General features: G+C 55.4%; 1 protein-coding gene across 3 annotated transcripts in view; it reads right to left on the reverse strand.

The window, feature by feature from the left end:
• The window catches only part of ACOX2 (acyl-CoA oxidase 2), a 29,620-nt gene extending 17,854 nt beyond the window's left edge, over window positions 1–11,766 (reverse strand). Inside the window, exons 1-10 of one of the 3 annotated variants that reach the window (XM_052636485.1) lie at window positions 11,693–11,766; window positions 9,478–9,758; window positions 8,696–8,858; window positions 8,107–8,258; window positions 7,581–7,688; window positions 5,283–5,402; window positions 4,853–4,968; window positions 4,004–4,176; window positions 1,804–1,966; window positions 500–690 (exon numbers count right to left, since the gene is read on the reverse strand). In XM_052636485.1, the coding sequence (XP_052492445.1) occupies window positions 500–690; window positions 1,804–1,966; window positions 4,004–4,176; window positions 4,853–4,968; window positions 5,283–5,402; window positions 7,581–7,688; window positions 8,107–8,258; window positions 8,696–8,858; window positions 9,478–9,640 (1,349 nt within the window). In that variant the 5' untranslated portion in view covers window positions 9,641–9,758; window positions 11,693–11,766. Of the gene's footprint in view, window positions 1–499; window positions 691–1,803; window positions 1,967–4,003; window positions 4,177–4,852; window positions 4,969–5,282; window positions 5,403–7,580; window positions 7,689–8,106; window positions 8,259–8,695; window positions 8,859–9,477; window positions 9,762–11,534; window positions 11,670–11,692 lie in introns of those variants that run through there. The other 2 variants (XM_052636494.1, XM_052636501.1) reach the window with 2 other exon arrangements.
• Between the last annotated feature and the right edge of the window lie 3,265 nt (window positions 11,767–15,031).

Here is a 15,031-nt window from a genome sequence, read left to right on the forward strand (position 1 = left end):
GCTGAGACCCGAAGGGTGAGGAGGAGCCAGCTGGAGGGGAGTGAGGCCCCGCAGAAGTGAGCAGAGGAGGAGGTGGGGAGAGGATGGAGGGAGGCAGGGCCAGATCGAAAGGTCCTTTTAGGCTGCAGTGTGGGGTGTGGCCTTTTCCTGGGAGCTGAGGGAAGTGAGTGAAGAATTGGGAGCCAGGGAAAGAGGTGATCTTCTTTAGGCTTTGAGAAGGTCCCTTGGCTGCCTGTGGAGAAAGGACTGAAGTGAGGCAGGTGGGAAGCTGCAGAGCAATGAGGAGACTGATGCTGTGGTTCAGGGGGTGGGGCTGGCGGCCTGGCTGAGGCTGCAGGGTCTGGGGAGAAGGGGATGGATTGGAGATATGGGGGGGGGGGGGAGCTGGGCAGCCCCCACGTGGCATCCCCAAAGTCTGCTCCCTGGGCATGAGATGATGCTTCACCCAGGCAGCAGCTCGGTGGGGTCCCTGGGGGTCAGGCAGAGGCCTGGGCCTTACCTGGCCGTCTGCAGGTAGAGTACTGTGTTCTCGCCCTCATAAGTGCAGGAGGCTGTCACTCGGGTGAGCAGGGAGGGCAGGCCGCTCAGCTTTGAGTAGCCATGTCCACCGCAGGCTCTGCGGCACTGCTCGACCCCCTGGGTGCAGAAGTCCGACACCATGGCCTTCAGACCTGCGCTCAGCGCGTGAAGCTGCGAGAATAAGAAGGGGGTCAGGTGGCGTCAGGAACGACGTGCCTGCCGCTCACAGAGTGCCCACGGGTGCTGAGCACCGCTCTGTGCAATGAGAACTGTCTCCTCAGCCCATGACTTGATGAATAAGACAAAGACTCAGGTCACAGAGAGAGGCAGTGTCACTGGAGGGGTGATAAGAACAGAGGGTAAGTGTCCAGGCCGGTGTCTCCGGGGTCTTGGGAAGAGAGTGCTTCCCAGGTCGGTCTCACCGTTATCCAGGAGCTGCAGATTGCCCCACAAGCAGAGATTTTGGAGAGCTTGTCTGAGCGTGTGGGTCCAATGTCAACCTGCTGTTTTAAGTTGTGGGAGCGGCCGCCAGGCAGTAGACCTGGTTTGAGTTTTTGGTTCTTGGAGGCCCTTAGCCGTCTGTCAGACTTTTCAGGTCCTTGGGAGGAAGGGGCATGTCCCTTAACCTCTCTGTGCTTCACTTTCCTTGTCTGTAAAATGGGTATGGTGCCTGCTGTAGCGTGGACAGGTTACTGAAGCAATGCTCATAAAACACAGGACCTGGACAAACTAAACCTTAGTGTGTGTAGGTCCACAGTCCTTTATCTGAGAGGGCCTTGGGCCCAGATGTGTTTTTGGAATCAGAATATTTTTTTAATTTTAGAAAGGTAAACCAGGGTATTTAAGGTGGATTAAATATATTACACCTATAGGAGCCCAGGGGCATCTTAGTGAGCTGATTGATGTACTGGTATTTCTGCTGCAAAAGGTATTCACAGCGAGTGGGATAAATCTGGGCAATTCCGGTCAAAGCATGCCACCCAGTGAGTTCTATGTGACTTTTGGTTTTCAGAACTTTCTGGGTTTCAGAGACACACCAGGGATTGTCCCCTGTGTTCTGTACACCATCTGTGATTACTTCATCTAATGTATTTGGAGCTTCCTGGGGGCCAGACCTAGGAGGATTTCTGTGTCGGAATCGATTCACCCGTGGGCTGGGATGTTGAAAATCTTCTGTGGGCGTGGAGGCAGAAAGAGCCCAGGGTGGGCAGGACTGGGGCTGTGTCCCAGGGGGAGGACAGTTTCAGCCATGGTCCCAGCTTCTGCCCCCCAGGAAGCAGGTACCTCAGGCAGAAGTGCGAAGTCTCTGTCCAAAATGGAGCTGTAGGAATGGTGGAAGAACTCCAGGAGGTTGTTGGCCACAAAGTGGAATGCATAGGCCATAGCCAGCGGAGGAAAGAGTTTCTGCTGCTGTGTCTGGTAATCTAGGACCTTCGCCTCTGGGTCGCTGAGGGAAAGGAAAGCAGATGTAGAAGGTTGCTACCTGCCCCACCCACCTTCCCCGAGGCCATAAAAGCCTTAAAAACAGTTGATAACTCACTGCCAGACTTGACCTAGAGGGACATGGTATTACTAATAACCTTAAAATTCCATCTCACATGAACATCCACACACACATTTCACTGTAGAAATGCTGACGTGTTTGCTGATGAGTGCTGCCCCTTGTGGAGCTTTACAAAATTATAGCATATGTACCTGCGAAAAATCTGGCAAGTTCTGAATACCAACATACCTGGTCTCAAGGATTTGAGGTGAGGGGTTGTGGCCCTGAAGCCTGGGGTATTTGACCCTTGACCTTTCACTCTCCAGCTTCACGTGCTGTGTGCTGGGAAACACTGTGAAACCTAGTCAGTAACTCTGAGGCTGTGAGCGTGGGTTTGGTGCAGTTTCGAGGCAGGGGTTTCTCCTGCCTCATCCATTACTGTGTCTGCAGCGCTTGAAACTCTGGTTGGCTTTTGGGGCCTGTGGTAGGTAACTCCTTGTGGGTTGAAAGAAAGTGTGACCATGAGAGGCCTCCCACGGTGCTGGGGTGAAACCTGGCGTCTCTTCCCCGGGCCAGCAGCCCCTCACCTGGATATGCATTACTGTAACCATCCTCAGGGCATTTCTGCAGCCCGTAAGCCTGGGCTCCAGCAGGACACCACTGGTGATACCGGCTTCCCAGCTCACCTGTCACCAGACACGACCCCTTCAGCCCAGGATTCTGGAGCCAGGCTGGCTGAGATGCCAGGGGCTTGCCAGTGAAGGACCCTGGACTGAGGGCCTGGTGTGCCTCACCGCCCTGGAAGAGCGTTCTTGTCAGGCCCGTTAGTAGGTGGAGAAGCCGAGGGACAGAAGGGTTGGGCGGCTAGTCTGAGGTCCCGCAGCTAGCGAGCAGCCGAGTTGAGGGTGGCCCCAGGCCTGCCTGGTTTCGACCCTCAGTCCACTTTGCATTAGTCAACTGTGGATCCTTGAGCCCATGGTGTGAAACTCCATCAGATTCTTAGACCAGATGGTCGCAAGTTCCGGTCCTGGTGGTCTTGCTCTTCCCTTTAGAAGTGAGGAGGTAGGCGCAGAGAGGGCAGAGGACTTGCCCAGGGTCACTTAGTGGAGTTGGGGCAAGAGCCACCCTGACTCCACCTGTCTCTGCCCTGCGAGTTCAGCCAGCTGTGCCGTGTCCAGCCCAGCCTCTCTCCCTGAGCTCACACTGCAGCCCTATAGGCCCAGACTCCAGTTTGCTGCATCCTGGGTGTGTGCCCATGTGGGACATGTTTATTCTAGAAGATTCTTTGTCTACTGAAAATTGAAATGTAATGGGCAGTTCTCTGTTTGTCTTCTGGTGAATCTGATAACTGCGTGTGTGTGTGTGCCTGCATGCATGAGGGAACATGGCTTTGTACACATACACACATTAAATTCTTCTATGGATTACCTGCTGCTTTTAAAATGAAAAAAATAAGCGCAAATCATTAAAAAAAAAAAAAAAGCAGAGGGTATAGTCAGCCCCTCAGTGCCGTGGAGTAGGCAGAGTATTAGCCAGACACAAGGACAGGCAAGAGAAGGATCTGGATGTGGACAGACCACAGCCAGAAGCTGACAGCCACAACCAGACAGAACCGTCTCCAGCCAAATACAGTCGGATGTGACAGCGGGCTTTTCTAGACATAAGCATTCGCGGCCGACAGAGCAACCTCTGGGGCCATGTTCACCCACAGCATGGCGCCCAACCCGTCAGATGACACTCAGCCTGGCACAGCCATGCGGGACTCGTGTGGACAGACTGAGTCCACTCTGGCGGTGCAGGGCAGACACTGACTGACAGATACAGGTCGGGCTGGCCAGTCAGCCAGGATTCCAGGGAGCCAGAGAGACTCCACAGACTGGATGGGCCAGGCCCAGGCGACCATGTGCGCACGAGGGGTCTCACGTGTGCTCTTGGCACCCCACTCTGGCGGAGGGCTGAAGTCGGGGGGCAGACACTGTGGGACCGAGGGGCGCCCCTTGCCTGGGCCGGAGGCGGGACTGGCGGCGGACGACGGCGTAGCGGACGGCGATGGTGCAGGCCTTCTGCAGCAGCGGGAGGACCTCGCCCAGCAGCACGTCCACACGCACCGCCACCATGCTGAGATAGTTGCTCTTCGGCACTCCGAGCTTGACATAGGTGCCATCTGGCAGGACCTAGTAGACCGGGGCCAGGCAGTGGGTCTGAGCTGGGGCTCCTCAGCCTTCCCGTGCCCAGAACCACGGGCCTGCCTGCGCTGTAGACACTGGCGTCTTCGGGCTGCTCACCCGGGGTAGACCCAGCCAGCAGCAGTCGCAGTGTGCCGGTACGGCCATTGTTAAAACTGACACTTGCCTGTACTTCCTGACACATACTCACTGTCCACATGCCTCGGCTCACAGCTCCTCCCTGGGCCACCCCAGACCCCCCCCACAAGCCCCAGCTTCCGTCATATCCATGGTCATGCCTGGCAAAGTGGAGACCCCCCCAGCACTCAGCTGATGTCTGTTCAGAGATTGGTTGTGTGCAGGCTGTACTGGAGGTGTGTACGCACACCATCCTCAACCTGTTCCTCTTGTCCTCACATGGCCTTGCCACCCTACTCCGTGACTGCTCTGCCACCCAATGCGGTGAGCATTTACTCTGAGGTTCAGCGAGGCCAAGTGACTTGCTCGGGATCACACACCTCCAAAACTGGGACTTTACTCAGGTCTGCGGGACACTAGAGCCCCTCTGGGAGGGATGCCCCAAACCCAACTCTGTAGAGAAGGACCCAGGGGCAGCAGCAGCATTCTGTGGGGTGTCTCTGCCCTCTCGCAGGCAGCGCAGGCTTGCAGCCTCCCCAGGACCCACCTGTGCGAAGCGATTCAGCATGTTCTCCCTGGGGATGCGCACGTGGTCCAGTTTTAGGAAGCCATTATCCGTGTGATCGAAGTCCATCTTGGGCCCAATGTCCCCAGTGGTGATCCCTAGGAGACAGAGGTAGAGGTGGCTGTCAGTTGAGGGCTCATGTGTCAGCATACAGCCACATGTGGCTCATCCGAGCCTCACAGCAGCCCATGGCATTGGGGTTAGCACAGCTGCTGCAGGTGAGCAGGCTGAGGTCAGGTGCTGGATCTTGCTTGTATCCACCCAGCCGGTTAGCGCCAGTTCTGTGCAACTGGACTGGTCCCTGCCCAAGGGAGACAGGCCCCAGTTTCCCCCATGGACCTCTGGGGCCCAGGACAGGGAGGCCTGGTGGGGTCTCCTGGCAGGGGTCCTAGAGGAAGAAGCAGGAGCTCACCTGGCAGCGGGCTGTGGTCGTCAAGACTCCGGATGGGGACAATAAAGGCATGCATGCCCTGCCGGGCTCCGGAGCAGATCAGCTGGGCCTGGACCAGGGCATGGGTGGCTGACCGTCCCACTGCGGGCAGAGAGGGGAGAAACCCAGCGTGACCCCTCATGTTACAGAGGAGCAGGCCAAACCTCCCCATCGAGACCCTGGAGGAGGGCCCAGTCTGTGAGGAGGACCAGTGTGGTGGCTTGGGGGTGGGGGGTGCTCTTTGAGGCTGGAGTGGGGCTTTGTTTGATCTGCCTCGGAGGGTGTGGGTCGGGGAGGCTGGAGGGCAAAGAGTGTTTTCCAGGGGATCCACACAGGCCGGAGTGCAAGGCAGAGGAAGCAGCGTGTTCAGAAGCTTGGGGACCAGATCAGCCTGCTGGGTCCCAGGTCGTGGAGTTGGTGGAGCCAGGGAAGCTGAGGGGTACTTAGTGAGGACACCCCTCCATTTATACAGCCTCCACTCATCCTCGGAAATGACTGGAACCACCCCAAGAACTTTGGTGTGAGTGTCTCGCTCTAGAATGGACGGGGTTGGAGGGATTTATGGAGAGTTGGTGGCTGGGGCTACAGAGGGTTCCATCTAAATGTTTGGTTTGTATAGCAGCCACCCTGCGATACACAGGCAGAGTCCCCATGGGCTCGGGAAAGGAGGAAGGCTGGTGGAGATCTTAAGGGGGCCCATTGCTGTCCATCCCTTCTGGCTGCTCTTCTAAAGGCAAAGCTTGACAAAAGCTACGAATTTTAATGAAAATGCCCTGAATGGAGCAATCTGGGAAAGCTTGGCATCTTTTAAAACTTGGTCCTGCCACAATCTTCTGACTGAAGTGCATGCTCTTGGTTATTTTCTTTGAATTCAGGGGAACAGGATTTTTACATCATGGCTGCAGGGGAACGTGTGTAAGGATCTGTGGTCGGAACACAGGTCCCAAATCGCAGGGAGATGTGTGCCTTGCTGCCCCCCCTCCAGCAGGTGGGCACCTTTGAGACCTCAAAGAGTCACTGATTGCAAAGAGAGGGAGCTACCCCAAAGAACCAAACAGATCTAGTAGTGACTTGCAAAAGGCATTGTGACAAAAGCAAGCTTTTTTTTTTGCCCCCTGTCCTCAAAAACTTACTAATGACCCTCTGTACCATCAGCCTAATAATAGTGAATACAGATAACCAGCATTTCCAGTGTTTGCGGGCAGGTGTGCCCAAGTCCCATTTTCCAGAAAAGGAAACTGAGGCTGAGAGAATAGAGGGCTGTGCCCAAGGGCACTGACCTGAAGGGGGCAGAGCTCAGACTTGAACCCTGCCTGATTTCAGGGTTCCTTCTTCCCTGCAGTTTTGTCAGTGGTCGCTGCTCTCTTATTTCTCTGGCCTCTCCCTCTCCACTGGTCTCTCCTCTCAATCTTTCTCCCTCTCTGCTTGCCTCCACCCTCTCTCTCTCCCCTCTCTCTGCTTTAGTTGAACTGCTCACATGTGTTATATCTTTTTTTCCCAAAGACAAGTGAAAGTCGCCCAGTTGCGTTCCAGTCTTTGCAACCCCATGGACTATACACTCCGTGGAATTCCCCAGGCCAGAATACTGGCATGGGTAGCCTTTCCCTTCTAGAGGGGATCTTCCCAACCCAGGGATCGAACCCAGGTCTCCCGCATTGCAGGCAGATTCTCTTATCAACTGAGCTATGAGGGAAGCCTCTTTCCAAAGAAGTATTCTCAAATGAGAGGAAGAGGGCCCTGGTGGAACCCAGCTCCTTGGGATTTGGGAAACCACCCACACTCTGGGAGGCATCAGGTCGGGGCGCAGCCTCCACCCGCTGCCCGCAGGGGCAATATGGCACCAGTGGCCTGATGGACACTGGGGGGTCTGAAGCAGAAGGGAGGCACATTTTTCTCACTGAGTGTGTACCCTGTGTGCTGGCTGGTGGCAAGCTTAATCATTAACTTGGAAGACAAGAAGAATGGTGAGTGCCTGGGGCTAGGCCAAGTGTGTGTAGGGTGGCAGTGTGCACGTGAGAGAGGCCTTGACCTTCATCCCCAAGGTTGGGGTCAGTTTGCTCAACTGTTTCAAAGTGCCTCCGGTGGCTTCTTAGCCACTCAGTGATGAAAATTTTCATATCCCAACTATTCTACCACCTAAGAACCTGGGGCTCTGGGAAGGGACTTGCCCAACGTCATCAGCCTAGAACAGTGCTCTGTCTGAGGTCTGCTGGATGTCACCATCAGTGCTATTCCGCGGTCCAGCTTCACTCTCCTTGGGGGATGAGGGGGGATACTCACAGTCCCCAGGCCACCATTTGATGGCCGTCATCGTGGGGCTGTGCACCACAAACTCCTGGGTGGCTGCATCGTAGGTGGCTTCGGTCTCCAGGCCCTGAAGATACGTCCCTGGGAATCAAGGCGGGTAGTTAGACGTTGGGCCAGGGCGGGAGTCCGCTGGGCTAGCAGCGTCTGGGTGTCCCTGGAGCTCCCGGGCACCAGCCAGTGTGGAGTGGGGGTACACTCCCACTCCAGTGTGATCACCGGCATGTCTCTCCCTTCACTGGTGGGCTCTGCGGGGACACATGGCCAGCCCACGATAGCGGTGGTGGCTGACATTTCCAGTAGGAAGGACTTGTGCCACCACCAACTCATACGATATGTTCGTGTAAATTAGAAAAAAATCACGCCCTCCTTAAGACCTTTACACTGCCATGTGCTGTGACATCTCGGTGGTATATCAGCCTGTGAACACTGAGATGGAAATGGGCCCTCCAGAGCTGAGCAGGGCATCACCTGTACGATGCACGCAGCAGCCCCTGCTCACCATGCCCCATTTCCGTCTGGGCGTATGTCCCCAGGATCTGGAACTTGCTGCAGAGTGGGTCCCACTTTGCAATCTGCTCCTCTGAGCCGAGGCTCCGTATGGTTTTCTGGAAGATGTGGTGTATCGCGAAGCCCAGATCTCCAGAAACACTTCTGTAGGGGAGAGACAGTGGTTGAACAGCCCAGCGGAGACAAGGGCCCCAGTACCCTCGGGCTGGCAGGGGGCAGGAGAGAAGGGGCGCCTGGCCCTGGCTTCCCAGGAAGCATTACCCTTGTCATAGAGCCGACTCACTACCAGACCCTGATGCTGGCAAAGTGTGAGAGTGAGAGGAGAAAGGGGTCACAGAGGATGGGATGGTTAGCTAGCATCACTGACTCAATAGACAGGAGTTTGAGCAAACTCTGGGAGATGGTGAAGGACAGGGAAGCCTGGCGTGCTGCAGTCCATGGGGTCGCAAAGAGTCAGACACGACTTCGTGACGGAACATCAACAACCAGTATCTTTGCTGAGGAACATAGCTCATGGGCTGGGTTTTCTGGGGGCTCCCAGGTGGACTCGTCTCTGGTGGGGGCGCCCTGGGAGTAAGCACCTGGAAGCATATTGTAATTCACGACTGCCTTCGGACCAGCCCAGGCGCTGTGCTAGCATGAGGATGTGGAATTTCTTCTTAATGGCGGCTTCGTAACGTTCATTCTGGGTCATGAAATAATTATCCTTCAGGCTAAGCTCTGGGTCACTGTGGATGATGCTTTCTGTGAGAGGGACAGAGAACAGAGAGCTTAGCGTCCTGGGTGAGGTTCCTGGTACCTTCACAGCTTCCCATCCACTTGCCTCACGAGTGTGGAAAGGAAGTCAGATCCCACTGTCAATTTACAGATGCAGTCAGCGAGGTCCTGAGATGGGGAAGTGACTCGACCAAGGCTGCAAAGCTGTGCCGTGGAAGAATAAGCACCTCAGGGAATACTGATACGTTAAAGCTTCCTTCATCGTCCAAAGGGACAGATCTCTAATAGTGGAGTTTTGAGAGCAGAATTTGTTATTTGAAGGTGTATACCGTGTGCTACGTTGTTTCAGAGAGTGTCCGCCTCTCAGCGACCCCATGGGCTGTATGTAGCCCACCAGGCTCTTCTGTCCATGGGGATTCCGCAGGCAGAGATACTGAAGTGGACTGCCATGCCCTCCTTCAGGGGGTCTTCCCAACCCAGGGATTGAACCTGTGTATCCCACGTCTCCTGCACTGGCAGGTGGGTTCTTTACCACTCGGGCCACCTGGGAAGCCCATTTGAAGGTGGGACTGCTATGAAGGGACTCTCCTTCCAAGAAATGCACGTGGGCAGAAAGCTGGGGCTCCGTTCCCCAGCCTGCTCTTACCCACTTTCCTCCGGAGTGTGGTGTTCTGGGTGCCTCCGTCAAGGATGTTGGTGAGTTCCTCCACGTTGAAGGACTGCGAGTGCCTCTCGCTCTCTATGTCAGGATGCATGCTTCTGCTCCAGGTGTCCTCCGCTGACACTCGGTGCACTGGACTGCCCACCATCGCCCGGCTCTGCCTGGCGTCTGAGAAGAGATACTTCCAGCCCAGCTGCTCTGAGCCTTGGACTGTGCTGAGAACCTGTGTGCAGCACCAACTGCTCAGGGCCGAGTGTCAGCAAAGCCTGCTTGGGAGGAAAGCAAGTTCCTTTAAACACTCAGGGGCCCCTCCTCCCGCGCAGCCTCCCCTGGGACCCTCAGTGGTGCGCTGGGTGCTGTCCAGCGGCCTGCAGTGCCTGCTCAGGACACGGTGCTGCAGTCAGCTGCGTTCCAGCCGAGGTTTCCACAGGGTCTGAGGACACAGTTGGTGTTCCGCCATTGCAGCTAGTGTTCTAAGCATTGCCTGCAGGACGGGGGATTCTCAGAAATCATCAGTGAAGGTCATGCATGAAGAAGTTTCACCTTTAGGGAGGCGAGGTGTGTGGCCTCTGGCCACAGTGCTGGAGCTGCCCAGGAACTGGGTGGTGTCTGGCCACAGGGCACACGCTCTGTCGATGCTTCAGCCACACCGGGGAGGGGGGAGGTCTTATTGGGGGGACCGGTGACCCCATTCACCAGCTCCCCTAGGTCCCAGGCTCAGCTGACCCATTCCTGTGAGCCTGGAGGGGTGCTGTGGAGCTTCGGGAGAAAGCTTGCCTCTTGTCTGTGACGTGTTGCCCCCAAACCCAGCTGTCTCCCCCAGCCACGGTGGACCCTGCATCCAGGCCTCTTAGAGCCCCTGTTCCCCCACAGCAGGACAGCCCCAGGCTAAGTCTCTCAACCCCCTTGTTCCGGCCACCCGTCCCCTCTGCTAACCGCCTACGCCGCGCCCACTGCGTCCACCCGCTGTCCCTGCGGCCAGGGTGAGCTCTGACACCGCACTCACCTGCCTGCCTCTCCTGCTGGCAGTCTGGTTCTGGGTGCTCACTGTTTATGGGCTGGAGTCCGTGCCCTCTGCCATCTCACCACCTCTCACCCACATGCCCCTTGCCCTGTATCCACGCCTCCCCCTTCCCCTCCTGCCCTTTGCCCCCTGCTCTTTCCCCCAATGTTCCTAGTGAGCCCCAGCCTCCAGGGCCACCCCCTTCACCTCCCTGATGGCTGGGCCTCCTGGGAAAACCCGACCCCCTTTTGGTTACCCCCCCACCCCGGCTGCTATTAGAGTGAACAATAAGGAAAGATTCCTTATTCATTCAGATGTTCCTCTCCCAAAGTGTGAGTGCCTGGGCGGCCAGCGCTGCTTTTCTGGGGTCCCCAGAGCCTAGCTCACAGGACGCCTGCTGTAAAGCTTTCCTGCAGGTGGCCTCTGTTGATTCCCACTCTTCTTCAGAACCTTGCAGATGCTCTAATGTTATTAGCACTGTTTATTAGAGAGGGCAGGCGCCTCGGGAAGAGAAGAGACTTTGTAAGGTCACACAGCCACCTGCAGCAAATGGGGTTCATGCACGGACTGACAAACCGATACCCCTGAGTTGGGGAGGGGGTTGGGGAGTGCTGCGGGTTGCAAACAGAGGGCCCGAAACCTTCAAAGAACCCCGTCATCTGCCGCCTGGATCCCACAAGCCGTCATGGCCTGGCCCTGTCCCCTCTGCCACTTCCTCCCTGCCCTCCAGCTGCTGCTCACTGTGCTCAGATAGACGCGGCCTCACCCCCTCGCCCCTGCAGAGACCAGGGCTGTGTCCTCCGCCCAGAACATTCTTTCCCGATGTCCTCACCGCTCCCTGCCTCTCTGTGCAAGTCCTTGGTCTCCGCCACCTTGTCAGTGAGGCCCACCTGACTGCCGACTTTAAAACCCCACACCCCTTCCTCCAGCCTCCCCAGTCCCCCTCACCCTGCTCTGGGTTTCCTCTGCGTCCCTTATCGTAACATACAAGGTAATTTGCTCATTTACTGTTTTGTTGTTTGTTTATTGCTGGCTCTACCTGAGGGCCGGGATTTCGGTCACATTCGAGCCGTGGCGCTGATACTTGGCTCCCAGGGAGTGTCTAGGAGCAGGCGGCCGGGGAAGGACGGACTCAGAGTCCGTAGGGGTAGCGGCAAGCGTGCAGTCGGTCCTGCTCCCTCTGGTGCCCCGACTCACCTCTGTCCCATGCCTGTGCGGTAGGCCTGGCCTGACCTCCCAGCCGTGGCCCAGGCCTCTCAGCGCGGCTCGGCCGGCCCCTGTCTCCTCCCCGGGAGGGGCTGGACCACAGGAGACAGGCGCTGCCTGGCAGGCTCCCAGCTGTCTGCTGCCTGCCCGCCTCCCTCTGCTGGGTGTGTGGCCGGGCTGTGCCTGGCCCGGGTGTGCCCTGGCAGGATGGCTCAGAGGGTGTGAAGTGGGACATATAGCTTAGCACCTGGCTGGCCCAGCACGTCCGTGAGTGCCGGCCTCCGAGCCTCTGTCTTCCCTTCCTCTCACTGCCCATCCGGCAGCCTCCCAGAACCTGGTCCTGGTCACACGCACACAGTTTCACTCTGTGTAAAAAAAAAAAAAAACCACCACAGGTCCCACCCGGAGTCAGAGACCAGGGTTCAAACCCTGGAGGTGTGCTCTTGGGGGACCACTTCTCTTAAGTCCTTTCCCTTAACTGTCACTCATAGGGTATGAAGGAAAGCTCTTTTTTTTTTTTTTCTTTTTTTAAAAATAAATTTAAAAAGCTCTTCATTTTTGGCCGTGCTGGGACCTCCTTGCCTCATGGGCCTCCTCGAGTTGTGGGGAGTGGGGCCACTCCCCAGCTGTGGTGTCTGGGCCTCTCCCTGCGGAGGTGCCTCTTGTTTCCGAGCAGGGCTCTAGGGCGCTTGGGCTTCGTAGCTGTGGCCCGGGGACTCTAGGGCACGATAGTTGCGGCACACAGGCTTAGTGGCTCTGCGCGGGCCATATTGGGCTTCCCAGGTGCCGCTACTGGTAAGGAACCTGCCTGCCAGTGCAGGAGTTGTAAGGACATGGGTTTGATCCCCGGGTCGGGAAGATCCCCTGGGGGAGGGCCTGGCAATCCACTCCAGTATTCTTGCCTGGAGAATCGCATAGAATGAGGAGCCTGGCAGGCTCCAGTTCATGGGGTCGCAAAGAGTCGAACACGACTGAAGCGACTTAGCACGCACGCACGTGTGAAGGTTCGGCTCGTACAGGATGCACAGATTCAGTTATTTGTCAGTATTTATTTTTTAGAATCCATGGTGATCTGAGTGCTGGGCAGAGCAGGAAGCCCAAACCACAGAAAACAAAACTATATTAGGGCCCTGCCCTTGGGAGTCTTGTAGGCTGGGGTCCGGGAGCTGCTGCGGGAACAGAGGATCCCACTGGAACGGGCGGGCACGTCTAGCTGGATGCTCACGGCCGCCGCTAATGAACTTACAGCTTGTTGGAGCTTCAGGTCTCCTTGCCCTCTCTTGCTGCTGCTGCTGCTGCCAGGGCGTTCCTGCTTTGCCCGTCTAGTTTTTATCTTTTCGGCTCACCGCAGTGTCACACTCTTTTGGGAAGTCACCCTAGTCTGGATTAGAAGCTCCAGGACTTGCTTTCTTAGCTCCAAGCTTTGGCTCCTCGTGGTATAATAAAAGTTACAGATTCAGTGTTTGTCCTCGATTCCTGGCGAAGACCTCCTAAAAATCCTTGTCATCTCCTGAGTGATAGAATTCTCTTTTGTATCCTGGATGCAGGCCTACACACAGCTTCAGGTTGGGCTAGGGTGTTGCTGCCAGACAGACCAAGACTTAATAATGCTAGGGCTGGAGCTAGCAGTCCTTCCTGCCTCCCCCACCTCTAACTGTCTGGCTGGGAGAGATGCTGGAGACTGAGCAAGTCACCAGTGGTCCATGATATCATCATTTATACCTGCATTACGAAGCCTCGGTAAAAATCCCTAAAACAGGGGTTTAGGGCGCTTCTGAGCTGGTGAACATGTGGAGATACTGGGAGGGTGGCCTCCCAGCCGTATCTTGTCCTACCCGCCGCCTCTTGGCCCCCCCCACCCCCCCCCACACACAGTGGCTGTTCTGAACTGGGTCCCTTATAATAAACCCGCAAATGCAATTCAAGTGGTTTCCTGAATTCTGTGAGTCATTCTGGCAGGTTATTGAACCCCTGGAGGGGGTCATGGGAACCCCTGACTTTACATATAGCTGGTAGGTCAGAAGTCCTGGTGCCCCCTGGCATTTGCAGTTGTTGTCGGAAGCAGGGGCAGTCTGATGGGACTGAGCCCTGTACCTGTAGGGTCTGCACTAACTCCCAGAGGCAATTCGAATGGAAATGTTTCGACGTCCAGTGTTGGGGAATCAGAGAATTGGTTGTTGCTGGGATGGGAAACCTCATGTTTGGTGTCACAAGTGGAGGTGGAAACAGACATACCCTTGGTGGCTGTTTTTGTTTAATTACTGGTTTTTGTCTGAAGTATCAAGGACTGTGTCTGCTCTGCTCTTGGGTCCTGAATGCAGCCCCAGCCCCAGCTCAGCAAGTAGTTCAGTTCAGTTCAGTCGCTCAGTCGTGTCCGACTCTGTGACCCCATGGACTGCAGCACGCCAGGCTTCCCTGTCCATCACCAACTCCCGGAGCTTGCTCAGACTCATGTCCATTGGGTTGGTGATGCCATCCAAGCATCTCATCCTCTGTTATCCCCTTTTCTTCCTGTCTTCAGTCTTTCTCGGCATCAAGGTCTTTTCCAATGAGTCAGTTCTTCGCATCAGGTGGCCAAAATATTGGAGCTTCAGCTTCAGCATCAGTCCTTCCAATGAATATTCAGGACTGATTTCCTTGAGGATAGAGTGGTTGGATCTCCTTGTAGTCCAAGGGACTCTCAAGAGTCTTTTCCAACATCACAGTTCAAAAGCATCAATTCCTCAGTGCTCAGCTTTCTTTGTAGTCCAACTCTCACATTCATTCATGATGACTGGAAAAACGATATCTTGGATTAAATGGGCTTTTGTTGGCAAAGTAATGTCTCTGCTTTTTAACATGCTGTCTAGATTGGACATAGCTTTTCTTCCAAGGAGCAAGGATCTTTTGATTTCATGGCTGCAGTCACCATCTGCAATGATTTTGGAGCCCTCCAAAATAAAATCTGTCACTGTTTCCATTGTTTCCCCATCTATTTGCCATGAAGTGATGGGACCGGATGCCATCATCTTCGTTTTCTGAATGTTGAGCTTTAAGCCAACTTTTTCACTCTAGTGTTTCACTTTCATCAAGAGGCTTTTTAGTTCCTCTTCCCTTTCTGCCATAAGGGTGGTGTCCTCTGCATATCTGAGGTTATTGATATTTCTCCTGGCAATCTTGATACCAGCTTGTGCTTCATCCAGTGTGCCATTTCGCATGATATACTCTGCATATAAGTTAAATAAACAGAATGACAATATACAGCCTTGATGTACTCCTTTCCCGATTTGAAAGTAGTCTGTTATTCCATGTCCGGTTCTAACTGTTGCTTCCTGACCTGCGTACAGATTT

Source organism: Budorcas taxicolor, chromosome 1 (genome assembly GCF_023091745.1).
Source record: "Budorcas taxicolor isolate Tak-1 chromosome 1, Takin1.1, whole genome shotgun sequence".
In the NCBI taxonomy this organism is placed as follows: Eukaryota; Metazoa; Chordata; class Mammalia; order Artiodactyla; family Bovidae; genus Budorcas; species Budorcas taxicolor.